Here is a 22019-nt window from a genome sequence, read left to right on the forward strand (position 1 = left end):
TCTTGAAAGTATGCTTAAGTATGTGTTCTGAGGGACTTATATTTAAATGGTTGTTACCCGAGACGAAAATGTTTGATTGTATTTCTGCAGCAAGATGCTCATCCTATGGCGATGAAATCATGAGATATAGCTCTATATTACCTGCATGCGAAGAGAGCGAGGATAATAAGCTGTATGCCATCCAACAACGTGTTCACAAGATGAGGGCCAGCAGCAAGCTTTTAAGAACGCAGTTTAGCTCCGAGTAAAAACGGTAGGTATATACGCCTTCGCAAGATAACCGTTGGTCATTTAGGGTAACAGAGTTAACCCCTTGAGAAGGCAAGCGTTGCAGTGGGCGGCAGAAAGTTAGATGGGCAGAGCAGATCAGGAAGTTTGCAGGGATAAACTGGTCGCAGTTAGCACAGGACCGGGAAAATTGGAGATTAGTGAGAGAGGCCTTTGGCCTTCAGTAGGCGTTGGTAGGCTGCTGATGATGATATACGCCTTCTTAACAAAACGCGGTCAGGTTTGCGTTTCTAGTAACTGCGGAACTACTGGCGAAATTCGCAGGATATGCGTTATACGGAGAATAGTGGAAGCTATAATTTATGATTACCTGCATCAAAAGCACAGCTACAGTCGATATATTCTGCATTAACTTTCTGGCCTGAGGACACAGGAGGGTCAGCATCTTCCAAATGAAAATGCCACTTTTGGTTCCCGTGAGAATCCAGGCGCAACGCCATCAAGAGTGTAATATTGAGCGGACTGTTTCCCAAGTGTATCAATGTATGACTCTTTTTAACGGTTCGGAAACGGACAACAAAAGAAAAAAATGGCCTGTAGTTTTCAGGGACTGTCGCCATTGCAGACTCATTCAGTGGGAAAATACCACAGATAGTACTCTGAGTTGAAAAATTTTGCTCATAATATAACCGACGCTTGATATGGCACAGCAGTGGTGTAAAAACATCAAAACAACTTTTCACTGTGAAGCAAGTATTTCTGTCAACATCGCGCAAACAGTTTCGAGGAGAGTACGCGAATAGCGGACACCACGTAGTCCTCGTCATGTTGGTGATTTGCAACATTGGCTAGTATTCTTGGAAACAGAGTCCACTGCCACTGTCGCGTCAGTGGAAAACATTCAGAAGAGTTGACAGACGCTGCCTGGTTCCGAGAGAAAAGTAAAACTGCCCTGAAGGGTTATGCATTTTAGTGCGCGACATATGCGAAATTAAGGTAGAGACACAACACGCCGGGGGAACGACTAAGAGAACAATCAGTGTAGCCGGTAATTGCCTTAGTGTTTCAAAGAAGAAGCGTTGTCGCTATAGACCAGCCTGCCCCAAAGCTGGCGTGAGGAGACGATTTATTGCAAGCTTTTGAACAAACTATGGAAATAGTGATTTTTACAAAGTGCTCCACAGAACTCGTCATTCCATAAGAAAATTTTAGAAGATTTTCATAACGCGTTTTGTGTCCTCTACTGATTTTTATCGATGGAAGTATGCCAAACGCAACCGTGCCGTTTTTCGACTCTGCCTGCATGCACCCAGTAATACGGTCGAGGAGGTGGCGATGCTTCAAAAAAATCCCGCCATCTCCACGAAGTGAATGATGATGAGAGGGGCAAAGCTAAAATACTTATCGGTGAAACCGTGAAACATTGTTATAGGTCTTCTTGACGGCGCGCACCATTTGAATGAGTGAAGGACATAAGGTGCGTTCGTAGCCATGCTCGCGTCTCGGTTTGTAGCGCAGTGGGAATTGCGCCACGTACCTCCCGTCGCGGCCAGAGAGTCGTGGGATCGAAACCGTGCGCCGCCGCGTCAAGACCCCCAATCCTCGCTCGCAAAGCTTGAGACTTCCCACCGCTCCGTTGACAAGCCCGTCGATGAAGTCGATGTTTGTAGTGATTATGTAGGGCTTGTTTGGGACGATGAGAATCTCCATGGGTAAGTTTACGAATTCGGTGTGTGACATTTTGGCCACCTTGGCTGTCGCCTTCTGCAGAGCGTCTTGTGTCGCGTACCCCCGGTATGTGTCTTGAGCTCGCAGGCGACGAACGACAACCTCTTCTTCTTCCTCTCCTCCTTGTTGGGTAGCAACGAAAGCGTTGAACGTTTTCAACTCTTCGGCCAATCTTTGGTTGGCCAATCCCTAGTGGGATCCTGCCACAATCATCATCGTGGGACCGTGTACAGCAGAAACGAGGGACGGGACAGGGCCCGAGCAAGAGGAGTTTCGCCTCTAAAATTAACGAATATGCACAGAAGACGAGGTAGAGCCAACAACAGACACGTATATTGCAGCAGTTCGGTATACAGGCTTGATCAAACAACCTACAGCCGATTTTAACTCAGCGCCATCACTGAAATGCATTTCACGCATCTTCCGCAAAAAATTATAATATGAAGCTAATAAGTTGTACCAATGACATAAAAGAAAATGCTTATACTCAAGAACCTTACATCTGCCGTATATTACAAGGATATGTATAAATTGACATAGAAATATGAATGGTGGTCATCGGCCCCGCAGTGCCAACACGCGAAAGCATTGATGTAGCTTGAGTCCAAGCCATGCGAGTAATGGCCGTCAGTACCCTTGATCCACATCCCAACGAATTATTATTATTGCAAACAGCCCACGAAAGCCGCCCGAGCTTTCGGGCAAGCCACTGCGCTGGTAATACCCACATCTCGTCCTACAATTTTATGACAGGGTATTTTTATCTCCACATGCCCGTAGCCCGCACTGCGTGCCTTGCAAAAAGGCGCAGAAGGGAATCAACTTCCTACGGGCTCCCGATCTCGCAAGCATGGTTAAACGTGCATGGAGCAATGAGTGCTTTGAGGAACATCAGGTATAGTTTACGTAGTACCTCTAGCCAGCAGTACAAACCTAAAACCTGGCAACGCCTCCTTATGTACGCCACAGTTATGGTCACGCTGTCAACAGAAGTGACCGTGCCGCGGAAGGTACTCCCGTAATGAATGTGTACTTTGCGTCTAACCCCTTCCTAAAGACGCCGTGACGACCGTATTTCGGTCCTTCCCACATGTCAAGTCCGCGAACCTCCGGTAATTAATTTATACCGCCCGGGAACTAAATTATCGCTAGTTAGGCAGAGGGTGTTCACCTTTATTGCGTTTGTTCCACGCTGGCTGAGCTGACTTGGGCGCGAGGGGCGTAAGGAGAAACCGAGGAAGCTTTGTTTGTGTTCGCTGCGCAATTGTGTTCACCCGAGCAGATGGCCCGAGAGGGCTTTCACTAACGTGACGGCCACCACAAAATAGTCAAAAGCGATGTAAGCTTTTAAGGAGGCAACTACCACCATGAAAATGCCGGAACCGGACGGGAGCTGGAAGTGAGTCAAGAGGTCAAAAGTAGGAAGAAAGCACCAGACGTTTTGTTTACCACGGTTACAGGGCTCAAAGCTACTGCGGGAAGTTTTCATTCGCTCCACGCCTGGCCCTGGCGACTCGGTGGCGGGAATGAGTCAACTGATACGCCACCAGGCTTTCTTAGGCGCTTGGCGCGTGTACAAAGCAAATGAATTTTAGCCGCGCAGGGCACAATTATAGGCGCGCACGGTATGGGCAATACTTTAAGACCAGCCGACCGAGAGCCGATGGTCGTCGTTGGGTTTGGTTTGGGTTGGTTGACACTTATGTTATGTTTGTGGTTTGCTGCATACCTCCTGGTTTCTGTTTGAGAGTCAGAGACGTGGGTCACATGAGTATTTTGAATCCACCTAGCTATGTTTGTTACGGTGGCCAATCAGTGGTCTAATGTGGGGTGATCAATCAGACATCCTGGATCTCAAATTGTGACGTCCCTGTTGTGGGCAGGGTTTCAGGGGTAAAACAGAGGAGCTTGATGGCTTAGAGAAAGGGAGGAGAGAGCGGCGAGCCCCACTCGACACGGGCCTTGCCCGACAGATTTTGTGCGATCATAAGACTCGAGAGTTGTAAATACGTAGTTTAAATAAAGTGTACAGATTGTACAATTTCTTAGAGTAGGTCATCGTTTGCCACGTGCCGTCGACCACGAGCCGTCGGTTCATCTGAACACCTCTTTCATCATTGGCCGACCGATCCACACGATAGGGGTCACATCATGATCATCATCAACTCTCGCCATGAGTTTAACTGTGCCGTGACCACGATCGGCCAACATTCCTTCGACGGACGACGGGGAGGCTACTCCAAGGCTGAGGTGACATCTTAGTGAGAGGCCCCATGGTACAGACGCTTCAGGCTGCAGCGGCGAGAACGACCTCGAGCACGGGGGAGAGCTGCATTCTCTACGGCAGCACCCGGCGTCAGTGACGACATGCGTTCGAGAGAACAAGCCGAAGTTCGGAGGATGGGGCGACATATCGGTGAGATGCCCCAGGGAGCAGACGCTCCACAGCAGCGAGGCGACTTCGGCACCCGGAGAGAGCTGCATTATCTGAGGCAGCACGCGGATGCAGTGGAGGCGGACGTTCGTGCTCTTGAGTGAGCGAGAGTTGTCGGCCAGGCGAAAACCGGGATCTTGTGCGAGCACATCCTGGAAGTGAGAACTGCTTGGTGCGAGGCTCCGGGAGTAGGGCTCCAAAGCAGGCGTCGAGAGCGGCGCAGCGCCCCCCTCACGCCCCCCCCCCCTCACCCCCCCCCCCGCCTCAGCGAACAGCGTGTTGACAGCGCCAGCGCAAAGTGAGTCTCCTTTACCCTTCCCTTCGGCGCGACCACTGGTTTCCGAGTTTTCACTTCGGAATCACGATACACTAACTCAGGGTAGTTTTCGCTTAGTTGGGTTGGCGTAAATCTTTCACAATGGCGGGGTCCTGTCGACGGAGGAGATAGAGAGGCGAATGACTGCAACCGTCGCGGCGATTAAGCAGCTCGAGCTGAAGATTGCGCAGGCGACACGGGATTTCGATTCGCGGCATTCGACGGAGGCGGAGCAGGGCAATCGTGCGCTAATTTCGGCGCTATTGGTCTGAGAGCCAAGACCATGTCTCGTCGAGGTTGCTCCCTATGTATAAACGCCTGTGCCAAATGGTTGTGTGTCGCCGGCAGGCTGCGCACCAGTCCAAAGTGCATGCGATCACGAGCTGGTGTTGGGGGAGTCACGTGTTGAAGGCGGGTCCGCGGTGCGTGTTATACTATCCAAAGCAGAGATAGGCACCCCGAGATTTGGTTTGGTGAAGGCTGAATTCGGGCTTGAACACGAACCACGCGCCCCAATTGACGAATGGGCAGCGGCGGTTGGTGGTGTACTGCCAAAGAGCCCGCTCGTGTTTTTGCCGGGGGCATGCGAGCCCGACGACCTATGAAGCGGTGGCGGGGCATGCGGGTCAGGATGAGGCGAAGGTATGCGCGTCACGAGAGCCGGGGGTGCAGTTGGATCAGTCGCAAGGCGCTTGTTTTCACTTTGCTGGTCCGCCCAGTGCCTAAGTGCATCAAAGAGTGTGCATCAAAGTGTGCATCAAAGACATTCACTTAGTTGCATGAGAAGCGTAGTATTCCTGCGTACAGACGCGGGCAGGAAAGCCTGCGATCACTGCGCTGATGGCAAGAGGAAGCGAACCTCACGGCCTAGAGTGGCCCACGTCGACTGTGGGCAAGCGCAACTGCGAGTTTTCGTTAGGTGGGCGTTCCGGGCAATCCGGGGCTTGTTAAAGTCCGAGCTCTGGCTCTGCGGCACCTAGCGTTCAAGCTTTTAATCGCCTGCCCTTTTATCTCCTCACATCGGCTTAAACCGTCACCGAAATGATGGGCGCCCGACAGGGGTTGTGTAGCGCTCATTTGGATAGCGGTGCACGCGTAGTGGTGTAGGCAAAGACAGGAGCATATGCGGTGTTTGTGCGTCAGACAGTGCCCTGAATGCTTCGGGTGGGCACCGAAGAGAAGTTTAAGAACGCTGCACGCGCACAGCAAGTGAACTCCAGCCGGGGTGAACACCTTAGAGTCCCTGTTGGGCATTCTGAGTGAAGATTCTTGCGCCAGAACGAAAAGAGACAATGAACGTTTTTAGGCCTTTTGTGCTTGCTTCAGAACTAGCCGCATATTGTGCCTGGGAGTTTTCCTGTGTGTCTCTTTCTCTCGTTAAAATGAAAGAATAATTTTTGCATGCCTTTGTAGTGGTATTGTGGTTTGTATTATTATCATGTTTGCTTTTTAAGTGTTTGCACACCTAGGCTGGGTATAAAGTCAGATTGCTTTTGTGTTTAGATGAGCTGAATACTTTCACCTTTTTGGAGGCTACTGAGAGTTTAGTCGGGTTTTCTTTATTCGTTAATGAGTGTCCTCTGGCGCAGTTTGAAATTCGCAATCTGTGTGCCATAACGTTAAAAAAATTACTTATGTCTTCAGGATGATGGATTCTGGCCTATTAGGTATTCCAGTTTCAGTGCTTTTCTTGGTAGTTTCGTATACGGGGTTCTAGAACCCACAGCCAAAGTTTATGTTGTACGTACAGCTAGTGAGTGGACAACAATCTTGGTGGGGAGGTGCCAAGTTCGCACGCCTGACTTATATTAAATAAATAAATATTAAATAATTAATTTATTTATCATACCCTCCGGGCCAGAGAGACTACAGAGGGGAGTATAAGTTACAAAAACAAAGCAAAAATACATGAGAATACTGCAACAATGGTAAAAAAGAAATTATCCTGTTTATACAATATTGGCTAATGCGTTGTGAAATAAACGGTTATCCTTTATGGCCACGACATTATAGGGAAGGCAGTTGCAATCACGTCATGCTCCGAGGATGAAATATTCAGAAAAATGACGTGTGCTGCTATGTTCAATGCCAACTTTGTGAGCGTGATCGATTCGGCGAGAAATATATTGCGGTTGAATAATGAGTTAGTTGTGTAAGGTGTGCTGATGGTATAGATTGTGAAACAACGTAAGACGAAAAGTGGTTTGACGGGAAGCTAAGAATAGAAGCCCGTTACTGGATTTCATGGACAAGATGCTTGCAGAATGGTTGTAGTTGGAGTGAATGAAATTATCAGAGTTATTTTATACCATTGCGAGAGCAGTAATTAGGTTATCACGGCAGGGGTCCCATATTGGCGTAGAATACTCGAGTTTTGACCTGATTAGTGTTTTGTAAAGCAAAATTTTCAATGAAGCTGGGGAGTTTCAGATGTTACGCCGCAGATAACCCAACATGCGGTTAGCTTTGCTCATGATATGTTGTATGTGGAGAGTATAATTTAGGTTAGCTGCAATGCGGACACCTAGGTATTTATAAGAATTGACGGGCTCTAACGAAACGTAGTTCAAAAAGTATAAAGGTGGGCTGTTCGCGCTCCATGATATGCGTATGACTTCACATATAAACACGTTTAGTTCCATGGGGCATTCATTACACGTGTTAATTACCTTGCCAAGATCGGACTGAAGCAGGTTAGTGTCACTGACAGTGTCAATGTCAGTGTTAAGCGAGAGATAACACAATAATCTGCAAATAAATAGATGTTCGAAGATACGAGAGACGAAGGGCACTAATGTAGATAAGAGACAGGAGAGGACCCTGCATCCCTGGGGAACTCCAGGAGAAACGGGGCACAGGGAAGAATTACAGTTGTTAGCAGTAATGACTTGCGAGTGGTTAAGAAGGAAATAATCGATTCACTTAAGCACTCGATTCACTCGATTCACGTACGTTTAAGTCAGTTTAGCTTAAAAAGTAAACGTCGGTGACACACCTGGTAAAATGTTTTGGAAAAATCTTAAAGACGCAACCAGCCTCAGAAGATTGGTCTAAAATACGATGTTCTTGTGAGTAAACGGTATAAGTTGCGTCTCAAACGAAAAATATTTTCGAAAGCCATGTTGTGCTGAATAAAAAACTAGGTTATATTCAAGAAAATGTGCAAGGTTTGTGTAAATTATGTGTTCTAAACTTTTACAGTATGTACTTGTTAAAGAAACGGGGCGGGAACTCAATGGGAAGTATTTTGTTCCGGAGTTGTGCAATAGAGCCACCTTCCATATTTTCCTTTCAGCAGGAAGAGTAAATGTATCTAAGAGTATCTAATCATTGCTCAGAAATCAGGGTTACTCTAATATAACTAAATGAAATTCTATTTTTTAGAATTTGCATCAATAAGGTCGTGACTAGGAAATGAATGGTATTTTAATCTATCAATGAATAAAGAGGCACCCGGTGATTCGAACAGCAGTGGAGGCATTGTGATGTAATCAAAGGACTCTGCAGTGAGGAACACAATTTGAGAAGTTGTACAGAAGTTTCTCACAAATGTGGGATTCAACACAGATGTGCATTGGTGGGATGGAGTGACATTGCCTGATGAATCTTCTGAGACTATATTGACTTCACGGGAGGGGTTAACTAATTTCTAGAATTTTCTAACCTTTGTGTTAGGGTGGATGGGAGGGCTGTCGACAAAAATGTGATGTGTAGCAGTTTAAAGCGCTGACACGTAAACTTCGGAAGCGGTCTTATAGGCAGCCCAACGAGAATTACTAGGAGACCGCCGTGCTGATCAAAAAAGGCGTTTTTTCTGATTAGACAGACGTTTCAAATGAGACTTATACATTGGTGCTAACGAAGTACGTGTGATGACGTGTTGCGGAATATATTTAAATGTTACTTCTTGCACTTTGGAGGAAAACACGTCTCAGCTTTTTTTAACAGAGCGTTCGTCAAAACCGGCTAAGTAAACGTCAACGAAAGATGACAGGTCTTGGTTAACTGCTTCAAAATTCGCTTTTTTGTAGTCGCGTATACTGTCCACAATCAAATCTTAATTGTAAAGCTGAGAACAGAGAGATCGCTAATTCCTGGCAAGTACGTAATTGGTGAAGCCAAATCGGTATGTGGTGTCAGAAATAAATAAAGAGTGTTGGCAGAACTAGGTGATATTGGGGTTGAGTTAGTTACTAATAGAGAGAAAAAAAAAGGTAGAGCAAAAATTCAAAAATTCATAGGCTTGTGCAGAAAATGGGGATAACGCGAGCGGTTCACGATTACAAAGTATGTTGGGTAAATTGAATTCGTACTGCAACAAAATCAATAAGAATTAAAACGTGTGGCGACAGTGTTAACAGCGTCGTGTAGCTCACTTACAAACAGGGGGGGGGTGAATAAGGCGGGCGATAGCAAGCTTCTAAAACGAGATTGTGGCGAATGATGTAGATGGTAGGCCAGATTATTTCAAGAGCGCAGTCAATTTGAACACATGATGAAGAGATTTCTTTTGATATGCTTTTTGGGATTTCTTTTGATACGGCAAGGCAAGCGTATTATCTTTCGTTAAGTATAGCGTGGTTACCTTTATTGTGTCTCTTTCACGCCGGCCGATCTGAATTGGTCGCGAGGCGCGTCAGGAGAACCGTGGAAGCTACTTTTTTTCGCCGCATTATTGTATTCAGCTGACCAGCAGGGCCGAGAGGACTTATACAAATGCGCCGGTTACCCAAATATAGTTAAAAGCGATGTAAGTACCATGATCCGACTGTTAGTCTGAACATCTTTTCGAGCATCGTCCAACCTATCCACAGTATAAGGGTCACAGCATGACCGTCATCATCTCTCATCGCGATTTTACCTCCGCCATACCTAATCCGTCTTCAGTGTAAGGATGGGTCACTGCATCCCGTCTCCTCAGAAATCTTGGTAGACGTTCCTCAAAGCGCTTGTGCAAGACATTGCAGCTGCAGCTCACACGTCAAGACCGCCCACCCGGCAATACTGCTAAAATTTTCCCGTGTTATGAGGTATGAGGATCTCTAATAATGTACAATAGGTTCTCTCCCCTCCATGTCTTTTTCTCTGTCAATGTACTGCCATGTTCTTATGGTGATCGGGCTTCAGTTTCTGCAACAAGTTTTTTTCCTCTGAGGCTTTTCACCCTTGGTCAGATATGCGGTCTCATTGATTACGAGCCTGGTCACTTGCATAAATATTCTGCCTTACCAGTTCGTGGAGCTTGTGGCCAAAGCTCTTGGTTCCTCTTCTTTCTGCGGTAGATTTTTTTATTCCTCGCTGTGTCTCCCAAAGGGGGCTAAGATGTGAGAGCCTTGGGTGAAGTGATATTGCTTCAAGGTATTTTGTAACTGTTGCTTTTTCAGTGAATATTTGTTGTAACCACATCCTGACTGACTTAATTCATTGGCCGGTTTTCAGGGTGATCCGCATCTGTACTCCTGTGTTGCTAGAGCGTTCTGAGTTTAGCTCCGTAAATCAAAATTTTCTGGGTAGGGTTTTTGTGAATGTTCCGTGTGGAACAATTGCTATCTCAATAATGATGTAGTCACTTCCCAGTGTATTTTGGTGGCCACAAATATTACCCGGTTGCTTTTGAGGAGAGATGGAGGTATTCAGTGCGGTGTCGAGTTGTACGCTGTTGCCGAAGCGCATACGGGAATTGATGCTCCTTCTTAGCTGCGAAAGGCTTGTCTCTACCTATTTTCATAGGTCTCTGCACTTTGGTTTACAGGATGGATATACCCAGTTCAGGTCAGGAGCATAAAATATCGATATATAAGCAGTGTGCGTGGTCCTCCTCTTTATATCTCAGAGGAAATAGGTAATAAATGGACGTGTTTTAGATTCAAGGCCGCTGCAGACAGTGATTATACAGTCGGATCATGACACTATTTTGTTTTAGTGGAGAAATTAGGGCGTAATGTGAAACGGTGTGACATGACCTCTCTTGGTTGCCATTTTGGGGTTTTAGGTGGTTGCAGTCCTCTCGAGGGATAGAGTTCGTTGCTCGTGTCGTTGTTGACTCCAGGCATCTTTGTCTAAGTTGTCAGGAAATACAACGACCTCCATCGATGCCGCTCGATAAACATAAGAGGAAGTTTGGGCCTAGGAATACGGCGACGTATTCCTAGGCCCTAGATGTATTCCTAGCCGCCAGCGATTTGCCTAACGGCAATGCGAAACATTCTATTTCACTCAAATTATCGGCTTGCACTAAGGCACGGCTAATGCAAGCATGCCTTTCTGCATTCGGCAATGAGACAGCGAACGTCATATTTATGAGGCAAATGTTACGCACGCACACAATTCGTTTTGTTGGTGGCATGCAATGGTCACTCAAGAGCACTGTGTTGAAGCTGCATCAGGAATTTCCAAATAGCGTAGTTTCCAATACCTTATAGAAAAAAACGTCCAGGTCATAGAGCAGAATAGAATAAATCGTTGCGTAGTATGTACGGCGTAATGCTATAAGAAACCTACTTCATTTGCTAACTTGAAAGATTTCAGACATTTTAATAGGGTAATTTTTTAAAAAAAGTAGTTTATGCACTTGGAATATTTTGAGCGGCTGGAAAAATGTGCTCATAACTACGATGCGACATTTGTTTGGTTTGCAGGACATTAAGGCTAACAGAATATATTTAGTGGTTTAAAGCAGGGAAAAACCAAATAAAATATCAAATCTGCTTAGAAAAATAAGATATAAATTGTTAGCAGAAACGTCATACACTTTGCGCTATTATGCAATAATGCACGGGAAACATACTTATAATTTCGTTTAATATTCTTGACATTCGTTTTACAGGGGCCTTGAGGCAACACACAACTTTGTTTAATTTGTGATAACATAGCTTCAGTACCTCACTGAGCTCCATTGCGTTCACAAAATACGTTTTTTAAGCAAAAAACGCAAGAACTCAAGAACTTTCAACTTCCTTGATACCTTGACGCGTCATGAGCAGGAGTGACATTATATAGACCAACAGTAAACACACAATGTTCAGTCTTTTACCTGCACGTTGAGTGAGTTGTGCAATTCAAGTTATGCGATGAAACAGAAAATGAGGCCCACTACAGCCGTTCATTTTTTGTCTTCGCGTTGGGATAGCTAAGCGGCTGCAATGGCGGAAACAAGATTCTGTGACGTCATAGAAAAGCAGCCGAAAAGTGGCTATGGAGTCGCCACTGCTTCACATGTTTTATTTACGATCTCCGTCATTTTTGTGAAGTTTGTGAAAAATTGGTATCATTGATGTCGGAATAAAGCAGTCTTTCTTCTTAACCAAACTTTTCTTTTGTGTTCATGATTCCTGATGTTGGCGACAAAACTGGCTGCTTCTTGCTATCGGGCTAGATCAGTCTTTATATTTACCCAAATTTTTATTTTGACTTCATGGTTCCTTTCAAAAACCAATCGCAGCAAGAAATTATGGCCAACACTTAGCCAAAAAGGAAACTGGATCTGGCAATGTTGCGAGTAAAAGTCATACCACAAATAAATATTTTCATAGTGCTTACCGCAAGAAAAGGCCGTTAGTTACTACACTCCACCCTTCGGAGGCAAATTATAATTACCAAAAAACGATACTTTGAGATTTGTTACAAATGCAAGAGAGGATAAGGTTTAGTTAGTGAGTTCTAGAAGGTAATAAGTGACAGTTTAGACTGTGATCGAAAATGTACTGAAAAGCTGCAGAACTATCATACCATAGGCTCGCGACTACAAATGTTGTGAAAATGTGGATTTTAGCCGTACAATAATCAGATTTTATTATTTCAATGTTATCAGAGGTGAAGTGCTTTCAGGCCAGAGTGTATTTTTAATGAATTTCGCAGTTCCAGAGACGTGTGGTGGCTTAGATGGCTGTCGTCCGTTATCCTAATTACGTGCGCAGGCGGGTCATAGGAGGCACCGATTTAACTTCCTCAAGTATACTTGAGCCTTGGACTTTATTGAGACTCGGGGAAAAGCCCCGCTCCATGGAAATGCTGCTTTATGTTCGAGATACAAAAGAAAAAGTTCCTTACCACTTTCTCGTTTAAAGCCTGCAGTGTCGCTGGGGTCTGAAATACAGGTAGAAATGAGAGAGAGACAGATTTGCTGTGTTTCATTTTATATAAGATTTAAAGCAGTACTAACGTTAATATTTTTAAAATTGCGTACATTATTTCCAACTTATCAGTGCATGCCACTGCTTTATTGATTGAGTACTAAGAAACGTTTTGTGCCGCAAGCTGTCATTTTTGTTGGAGTTGAAAGTGATATTTTTGTTTCTATGCATTGCCCCATAATTCTCTGTTTTACGTCCACCGCGTACCGGCCCCTGGGTAACAGTATGAATAAATAAATAAATAAATAAATAAATAAATAAATAAATAAATAAATAAATAAATAAATAAATAAATAAATAAATAAATAAATAAATAAATAAATAAATAAATAAATAAATAAATAAATAAATAAATAAATAAATAAATAAATAAAAAAATAAATAATAAAAAAATTCAAGATACATTTCTCGTTTCCAGAGTGATTCAAAGCATGGGACGTCATTGGATGCTAATTTTATGCCGATATTAAGGAGAAAAAGGTTTCGAAGCAAATTGTTTCGCATGACCATTATATAAGCTATCTGCGCTCACTGTAGAAAATGGTGTCCTGTTAAGCGGTTCAGACATAAGCAGCCCACCATGGCGGAAATAGTTCAGTATACGCCTTAACCGCAGTCTTGACATGAGATGCTCATTCAGATAGTCGTCCTGACTTGCGACTACAAGGCCTGGTCTTTTGAAAAAAATACGCAAACCTAACGACTGTTTCATCTAAAATATGTACCTCTTATCTCTCATCTCATATGTGCCCCTGATCGAAGATATGTAAGATATGTAATCGGCATCCAATGGGGGTTCATGTGCGATTGGGAAACTTTACGCCCATGGTTGTCACCGATATCCTGAGTTGTACACAAGTAGGTGCTCATTGCTATGAAGGCAATGAGCACCTTAGTGCAGTCAATGGACTGAGACCCCAAATGTTACTCAATTCATCAGCTTTGGTATTCGTAATTGAAGGACGTATACACATAGGACCTCATTTGTCGACGGCGCATTGATGATTTAGAGTGGCTGAAAACATAACACCCATTATTTATTTATTTATTTATTTATTTATTTATTTACTTGTTTAGTTATTCATTTATACTGCCAGTTAAGTGTTGGACCATTGGAGGAGTGTAATTTACAATACAGTCTAGTTAGCGAAAAAAGAAAGTGCATTGTCGAAAAAAAAAACACAAAATACTGTTGGGAAATGCAACATGAAGGCAACTTTAACATGGGATGCAAACACAGGTGATTAAATTGTTCACTTTTGGCAAGGTCATTTAGCGCTTAAGTATGTGCCTTTGACAATTTCAAAAACTTCATTTCTAGTGACATCGTTATTGTGGCGTCTGATAACAATACATAGCTTTATTGCTCTTCGGCAGAAACTGTGATTAAACGGTCATTCCTAGTAATGTGATGAATTCGAAAGTAATTTTCAGGAGATCTGCGAAAATAGTTATATTTGTTAATCTTATTATGACCATAAATGATAAGAAAAAAAAACTTCAATCGGTCATATTAAGTGCTCAATTCTAGAGAAGGAAGTTCGGCAAGTTCGCATAATGGGATAGGCAAGCGGTACCGACGATATTTCTTAAAAAAATAATTCTTGCCACAAGCCGTTGGATCTTGGCCAGTTTCGAACGACTTCCTCAAGTAACGGGTCTCACAGAATTTCGGCCTATTCAATAATTGGTCGTATTAACGATTTGTAACCGAAATATTTACTTCATGGGTAGCACTGAACACATTTCTTCGAAGCGACCACAAAGCTTTCCTGGCCTTACTACATACATATTCTGCTTGTTCATTACAACGCTTGTCCACTGTAAGGTTCAAACAGAAGTACGTAATTGTTCATACTCTTTCGAACGGCACACCTTAACTGCAATAAGCATAATCAATAATGCTTCGTTTCCAAGTAATGGACATGTACACAGTTTTTTGGGTGTTCGAAACCATTCGCCACCTGTAGCACGAGTTTTTCTTTTTTTTATGCAGCTTGAGATTTCATTCGGTCTGGTCAGCAGGCGTGTCAACACGGTCGTACAAATCGCAGTCATCTGTGAACAGTCTCATGTGGACGGTAGAGAAGAGAGCGAAAAAACAATAATGAAAACCAGCGAGGTTAGCCGAGTCGTCGCGCTGGCTTGCTGCGCCAGATTATGGAAAAAAAGGCAAAGAAAGCAAAAAAACAAAGAAGTAGGAAAACAAAAACAAAAACGAAACTAAAAATGAAAAGTTGTCATTCGATGCCCTCAGAATTTTCGATCACAACACTCTGTTCAGTTCTCTGCTTCGAAAAACTACAAGAGAGCTTTGATTCCACCTAAAGCCTCACTGGGACCCAACAAAGGTCCAAACCTGCCCTAAGTTAAAGCCCCACACCAAGGTGCCTGCACAAAGATAATGTTAGCTTTTGTCTGTGCACGGTGTACTTTGGGCACACTCATTTATCATGACGATTGTCTACTCGTGAGTCACATGCTGAACAAAAAGGTGGAGATGCCTGCTGGATTTTGTACAGGTAATCTCCCGCGTAGGCCACATTCAAGCGCAGCCTATGCAGAATGGCTTCCTCGCGCTTGCTGAGCTCAGGTGGCCTTCTGAAGGTGCACTTAGGATCAATCGCGTGAATACGTGCGCATTGCTTCCTTGCGTTTGTCCAGATCTGCGCTTTCCGTGCGGTTGATGAGGCAAGTAATGCTGCATCGTTTCTCGTGAATGGGATTGTCCGAGCTTGAGTGAAGAGATTGTTGGCATATGAGGCGGCCTTGTCAGCTGCGTCGTTTTCGGCAACTCCGCAGAGCGTAGGAATCCACTCCAGATCTACGCTGGGTCCCCTTTGTATTGCTTGTAACTGCAAAGGATTGATTTCCCAGACCAGCTGTTCTTTTCAAAGAGATTTTAAGCTGGAAATCGCTGCCCTAGAGTCTGTAAAAACAGCCCAATAATTGGCCGGCTGTTTTAGAATATATACAATCCAGACAGCTGAATAGCTGTCGTAAAAGCAAAAATGCCCGTGTGTACGAGATTTCGGCGCACGATAAAGATCCCCAGGTGGTCAAAATTAATCCGGAGCCCTCCACTACGGCGCGCTTCATCGCCTGCGTTGCGTCGGCGCGTTAAACCCCACAATCAATCAAATCTATGAATAGCTGTCGTAGAGGACGTGGCTATGTGGGGCGCAACTGGCAGTGAGCGACGGAAAAATCGAGATCCCTATCACCGACAATGTAGCTTTCACTGAGCCATCAGTGTACACGTGAATGTGGCCTCTGTAGTTGTTGTTAATGCGCTCCAAGGCAAGGATGATGATGTTTAGAGTTTAATGGCGCAAGGCCGACTAAGGGCAAAGAGCGCCAAACAAAAGTGATTACATGAAAGTGACATGGAAGTAAATGAACACTTTAGTAAAAATAAACAAAGTAAAACACAACGTAATGAAGATGACTGGTGTAAAGGGCCAGGTTGTCAACATGCATGATAAGAAATGAGATTTAAAAATTTTACGTCGGTGAGAAACTCGAAAACGCGTTTGATTGGAAACAGGGCTTCGTCTCCTAAGAAGTGTGACGGGTGTGGTGGAATATGTCGTGTGTGTAGTTGAGGGAAGTGTCTGCGGCGTGTAGTGTCGAGTGCCTTACATTGTATGAGGATGTGCATCACGGATAGGGCCTCTCCGCACCTACTGCACAGAGGTCTTGGAGACCCAGTGAGAAGGTGGGAGTGCGTTGCATGAGTATGCCCTATCCGTAATCTGGCCAAGGCGACTTCAGTGTATCTATTGCGTGTGTCGGTGGTGTATGGTCCCAAGTGTGGTTTTATTACGTGTAACTTGTTGTCTGTCTGTTCACTCCAGTGCGTTTGCCATGTTTTGCGAAGTTGTTGTCTGATGTGTGGTTTCACGTCGGTGTAGGGTAATGTGGTTATGTCTACTGCATTCAAGAGTGTAGCAGCAGCAGCCATTCGGTCCGCTGCTTCGTTCCCGGCTATACCACAGTGGCCAGGGACCCAGCAAAGGACCAGTTCAAATTTGTGGACATACACCGACATAATACCCTTGACTATTAGATTTACAACGTGATTTTTGGAATACTTTGTTGAAGACAACGCCCGCACAACACTGAGGGAGTCTGTATATATAATGGATTGTGGGATGTGACTTTGAAGGATATGATTAACAACAAGAAGTACACCATAAGCCTCTGCCGTAAAGATACTTGTATTACTGTTAAGAGTTCTAGTGACACTAAGGCCGGTCCCATGCGCCGCGCAGGACACCGAGGTGGAAGTCTTAGAGGCGTCCGTATAAAATTCAGAACATTGGCACTTCTGCTGCAAACACAAGAAGTGCTGCATAATTGCACATGTGGGAGCTCGGTTTTTATCTACATGTGTGAATGATGTGTCGCATGAGACAGGGCGGAGATGCCATGGTGCTATGAGATCTGTTACAGAACTTTGAATGGTATCTAAAAAGGAGACACCAAGCTCTGACGCTTCCTCTCTAACTCTGTAAGAGAAGGGCGCAGAGAACGATGGTCGATTTAAAAGGAGTTCAGTCATGGAGGTATCATGAAAAACTGATTTAAAAGGATGGTGAGGCATGGATGAAATTTTAAAAGCATAAAGGAGGTCTGTGTATTCTCGCTGACGTTGTAGGTTCCATTTGTTGCACTCTACATACAGGCTTTCGACTGGACTAGTCCGAAAGGCGCCACACGACAAGCGGAGCCCTAGATGAACCACAGGGTCCAGCATTCTGAGGGATGTTTTAGTGGCTGACCCATAGACAACGCTGCCATAGTCCAATCGTGAACCTATCAAGCTGGTAAAAACACGCAAAAGAAGTTGTTTGTCAGCACCAAAAGAGATGTGCGAGAGAACCTTCAGGATATTCATTGTTTTTAAGCATTTATGTTTTAGTTGTTTTATGTGTGGGATGAATGTGAGCTTTTCGTCAAAGATTATACCTAAAAACTTGTGTTCCTTTTGGACAGGAATAGAGGCACCATGGAGTCGAATGTCTGGATCCGGACGCATGCCACGCCTCTTGGAAAACAAGACACACGTGCACTTCCCTGGATTAAATTTAAAACCGTTTCTGTCTGCCCAACCAGCTAGCTTGTTAACACCAAGCTGGACTTGGCGCTCGCAGACAGACAGGTTACAAGACTTAAAGGATAATTGTACGTCGTCTACATAAATTGAGCAGGAAATCGACGGTGGCAATGCCTTCCTCAGGGAATTCATTTTCACAATAAAAAGGGTGCAACTTAAAACTCCACCTTGTGGCACTCCATTTTCCTGCACATGCACCCTAGAGAGTGCAGTTCCAAGTCGCACGCGAAACGTCCTTTCGGACATGTAACTGGAAAGCGTGTTTATCATGTTACCCGACATGCCAAAGGACTTCAAGTCGCTAAGGATGCCGTACCGCCAAGCAGTATCGTACGCCTTTTCAAGATCAAAGAAGACTGTCATACAGTACTGCTTGTGGAGGAAAGCATCTTTGATATAAGACTCTAATGCAACGAGTTGATCGTTGGTAGATCGCCCCGCCCTGAAGCCCGCCTGGCAGCTCTCGAGAAGGCCATTGTACTCTAAGAAGTACACAAGTCTCCTGTTTATCATCTTCTCGAAGAGCTTACACAGGCAGCTTGTCAGGGCAATGGGACGATAACTGGCGGGAGAGGAAGGGTCCTTCCCTTCCTTTAGGAAAGCCACTACTATGGCCTCCCTCCAAGAGCGTGGAATGTGCCCCGAAAGCCATATTTTATTGTATAGGTGTAAGAGTGTTTCAAGAGTGTCTGGGTGTAGGTGCTGTATCATGGTGTATGTAATCTTATCTGCGCCTGGAGCTGAAGGTTTGCACGAGCTCAGGGCAGCCCTCAACTCATAGAGAGTGAATTCAGAGTTGTAAGAAGTTTTTGATCTGTCTTTGTCGTGTAAGGGCTTTTTTTCTGCAGATGTTTTGTGTTTCATGAAAGTGTTCGTGTAGTGTGCTGAACTGGACACGTGTTCGAAGTGTTGTGCAAGCGTGTTAGCCTGGTCTTCAAGTGTGTCCCCTGTTGTGCTAACCAGGGGCAGGCTGTGTGTCTGTTGTCCTTTGAGCTTGCGTATACGTGTCCAGACTTTGTGTGTGTCTGTGTATGAATTAATGGATGTCAAGAAGGTGTGCCAACTCTCTCGTTTCGCCTCACGGCGCACACGTTTTCCTAACGCCTTGGCCCGTTTGAACAAAATGAGGTTACCCGACGTGGGGTACCGACGAAGGATACCCCACGCCTTGTTCTGGGCCTCTCGTGCCCGCCTGCAGTCCTCATTCCACCACGGCCTCCGCTGGTTGCGCGGGGCACCAGAGGCGTGGGGAATGGACTTTTCGGCGGCGTCGAGGATGTGCGCCGTGAGGAGTTGGGTGGCTTCTTCGACGTGTAGGTGTGCTATGGATGTGTGGTGTAGTTTCGATGTCTCTGTAAATGTGTTCCAGTTAGCTCGTGCTTCATTGAACCTATTATGGGAAGAAGAACTGCTTGGGCCGTTACCTATATATGTTAGTGAAGTGGGGAAGTGGTCACTGCCATATGGGTCAGTGCCCACTCCCCACTCAAGACATGGAAAGAGAATTGCCGAACCAATAGCCAAGTCAAGATTTGAATATGTATTGTGTCCTATGTTATGGTATGTAGGCTGTTTATTGTTGAAAAGGCATGCTCCAGAAGATGTAAGGAATTTCTCTATCAGGCGACCTCGGGCATCCGTTCTGGAAGAGCCCCAAAGAGAGTTGTGAGCATTAAGGTCGCCTGTAAGTATGTATGGTTCGGGCAGCTGGTCAACCAGCGCCTCGAAGTCGGTGCTCGTAAGTGCAACATCAGGAGGAATGTATATGGAGCATACCGTTATCAATCTATTAAATATTATTGTGCGGACGGCTACAGCCTCGAGGACGGTGTTCAAGGTGACAGGGTGGCATGCTAAGGATTTGCGGGTGATTATGGCAACACCGCCTGAAGAGTGTGTGCAGCCATCCCTGTCTTTCCTGTATACCATGTAACTATTCAAGAAATTTGTGTGTTTGGAATTCAGATGTGTTTCCTGGACACACATTATACTTGGCTGATTGGCATGCAGAATCTCATAAACGTCGTCAAGATTATTCAGAAGGCCTCTGCAGTTCCATTGAACTATGTTTTCTCTTCCCATTATTATGTGTTCAGAGCTACTGGAGTGTGAATGTTTATGTAGGGTCTTTCGGGGCTTGGACTCTTGGGAGGGGTTTTCTGACCTTCTCTACTGACCTGGACGTCGCAGCCCGTTCCTTCCGCTGCGATGAAACCCGGAAGGGCTCGACGTCCATGTCGTCATCTGAAGGCAAGGGGGTGCCCAGCGGACTGGGCCCCCTTGGCGTGGTACCCTTTCGGGTGTTCTTTGCCTGCGCTGCCAGTGCCGAAGGCGTGGGGAGCACGACAGACGGCAAAGGCAGTGAGGCGGGGGAGGGGGTCGCTGCGAGTGCCTCCGTCTCCATCTCGTCCGGGCCCTCGCGTGTGCTTCGGGCCGGTAGAGAGGGGGAAACGGTGGGTGCAGCAGCATCCCCACCGGACGTGGATGCCACCACAGCCGCTGCTGGCTCAGCGAGCGGTGCGGAGGCGGGTTGGGCTGCCAGAGGCAACCCAGGGGGGGGGCGGGGGCGGGACCAAGTCCGACTCGCGGTACTGGGTCCCCGCCGAAACCAGACGCCGCTCCGCCCCCCGGCGAGCTGCGTCGGCGTACCTCCCCAGGGGAAAAGAGGCGAACCTCTTTCGCGCCTCGGGGAAGGTGATGTTTTCTGTTACCTTTATGTTAATGATTTTTTTCTCTTGTTGAAACTTTTCACAGGCGCGAGAGTATGCTGCATGTGGACCCTGGCAATTCGGGCAGGTAAGGTTGGTTGCAGTGCAGTTGTCAGATAGATGATCATGCTGGCCACATTTGGCACATGTTGTTCTGCCACGACAGGAGTTGGTACCATGCCCGAACCTCTGGCACTTGAAACAGCGCCGCGGGTTCGGGATGTATGGCCGGACAGAACAACGGATGAAACCTGCGTTGATATGCTCGGGCAGTGTGCAGCGGTCGAAAGTCAGAATCAGATGTTTGGTGGGTATTTCTTTGTTCTCTCTCCTGATGACGATGCGCCTTACTGCTGTCACGCCTTGTTCTTTTAGGCCTTCCAGCAGATCAGTCTCTGTCTCGGTTAGGAGATCTGCCTCAGAGATCACACCTTGACAACTATTGAGGCTGCGGTGGGGTGTGACCCTGATCTCCAGATCTGCCATGCGGGTTTGTTTCAGGAGGATTGTGGATTGCTGATTGGTTTTAACCTCAACCAGCACTTCACCAGTTCTGAGTTTTTTGGCGTCATATGTTTTGCCGATGATACCTTCAAGGTATTTAGAAACAAGAAATACCGATTGAGAAGAAACCGGCTTCGATTTGTCCACAGATTCCATGATCAAAAAACGAGGGTAGTTATCTTGCTTTGGGAGCGAGATAGAAGGCAAAGAAGGAAAAGATACTTCGGTGCGGCCCCTTTTCAGGGACCGATCACGTTTGGGGGGGGGTTTAGAGAATGCCATACATCATAGTATAGAAGCAGGGGACGGGGGTTCTTTCTTCTCAAACCTTACCCTGATAGCCTGAGAGGTCCCGGAGCTCCCTGCCTGGTAAACAGACAGGGAGCCCATCCGCCGGAGCTTGACCTGGGCTCCGACGGCCACCGTTTACGGCTTCTACCCTTCACCTTTAAACACCTCGCCACGGTTGGATCCAGCTTATGTTTGGGGGCTCGGGGTCCGCGGTATCGCCAGTACCGTCACCAAGATTGCTCAAGGTGCCCCGTGCGGGGATCCAAGGCAAGGAACATTAGAGCCGGGGCTGGTATATCCGCCTTCCGCCTAAATTCAGGTACCGTGGTGGCAATTGCCATTGGAGGGAAGAGCCACGGGAGGTGAGGAGAGGAGGTTGATTGCTGATACTAGGCAGTCAGATCGTGATCGAGCTCACAGACCCAGGCGGCGGCTAGAGGAGGCCTATGTTGCCTTGCCATGACGCGCAGTCGCGTCCGAAGTTGTACCATTGCCTGAAAAGCAGTGGGCGGAAGCCGCTTGCTCTCTGTCATGGTTACCACTCTGGAGGTCGACTTCA

At 45.9% G+C, this 22019-nt stretch overlaps 1 protein-coding gene across 1 annotated transcript in view; it reads right to left on the reverse strand.

Annotated features, from left to right (window-relative positions):
* The window catches only part of LOC144141957 (uncharacterized), a 123918-nt gene that overhangs the window by 23539 nt on the left and 78360 nt on the right, over window positions 1-22019 (reverse strand). Inside the window, exon 5 of the mRNA XM_077673391.1 lies at window positions 12756-12791. Within this exon, the coding sequence (XP_077529517.1) occupies window positions 12756-12791 (36 nt within the window). The remainder of the gene's footprint in view (window positions 1-12755; window positions 12792-22019) is intronic.

Source organism: Haemaphysalis longicornis, unplaced genomic scaffold, assembly GCF_048455015.1.
Source record: "Haemaphysalis longicornis isolate Haplotype H1 unplaced genomic scaffold, Haemaphysalis longicornis Haplotype H1 scaffold_6, whole genome shotgun sequence".
NCBI classification, from domain to species: domain Eukaryota; kingdom Metazoa; phylum Arthropoda; class Arachnida; order Ixodida; family Ixodidae; genus Haemaphysalis; species Haemaphysalis longicornis.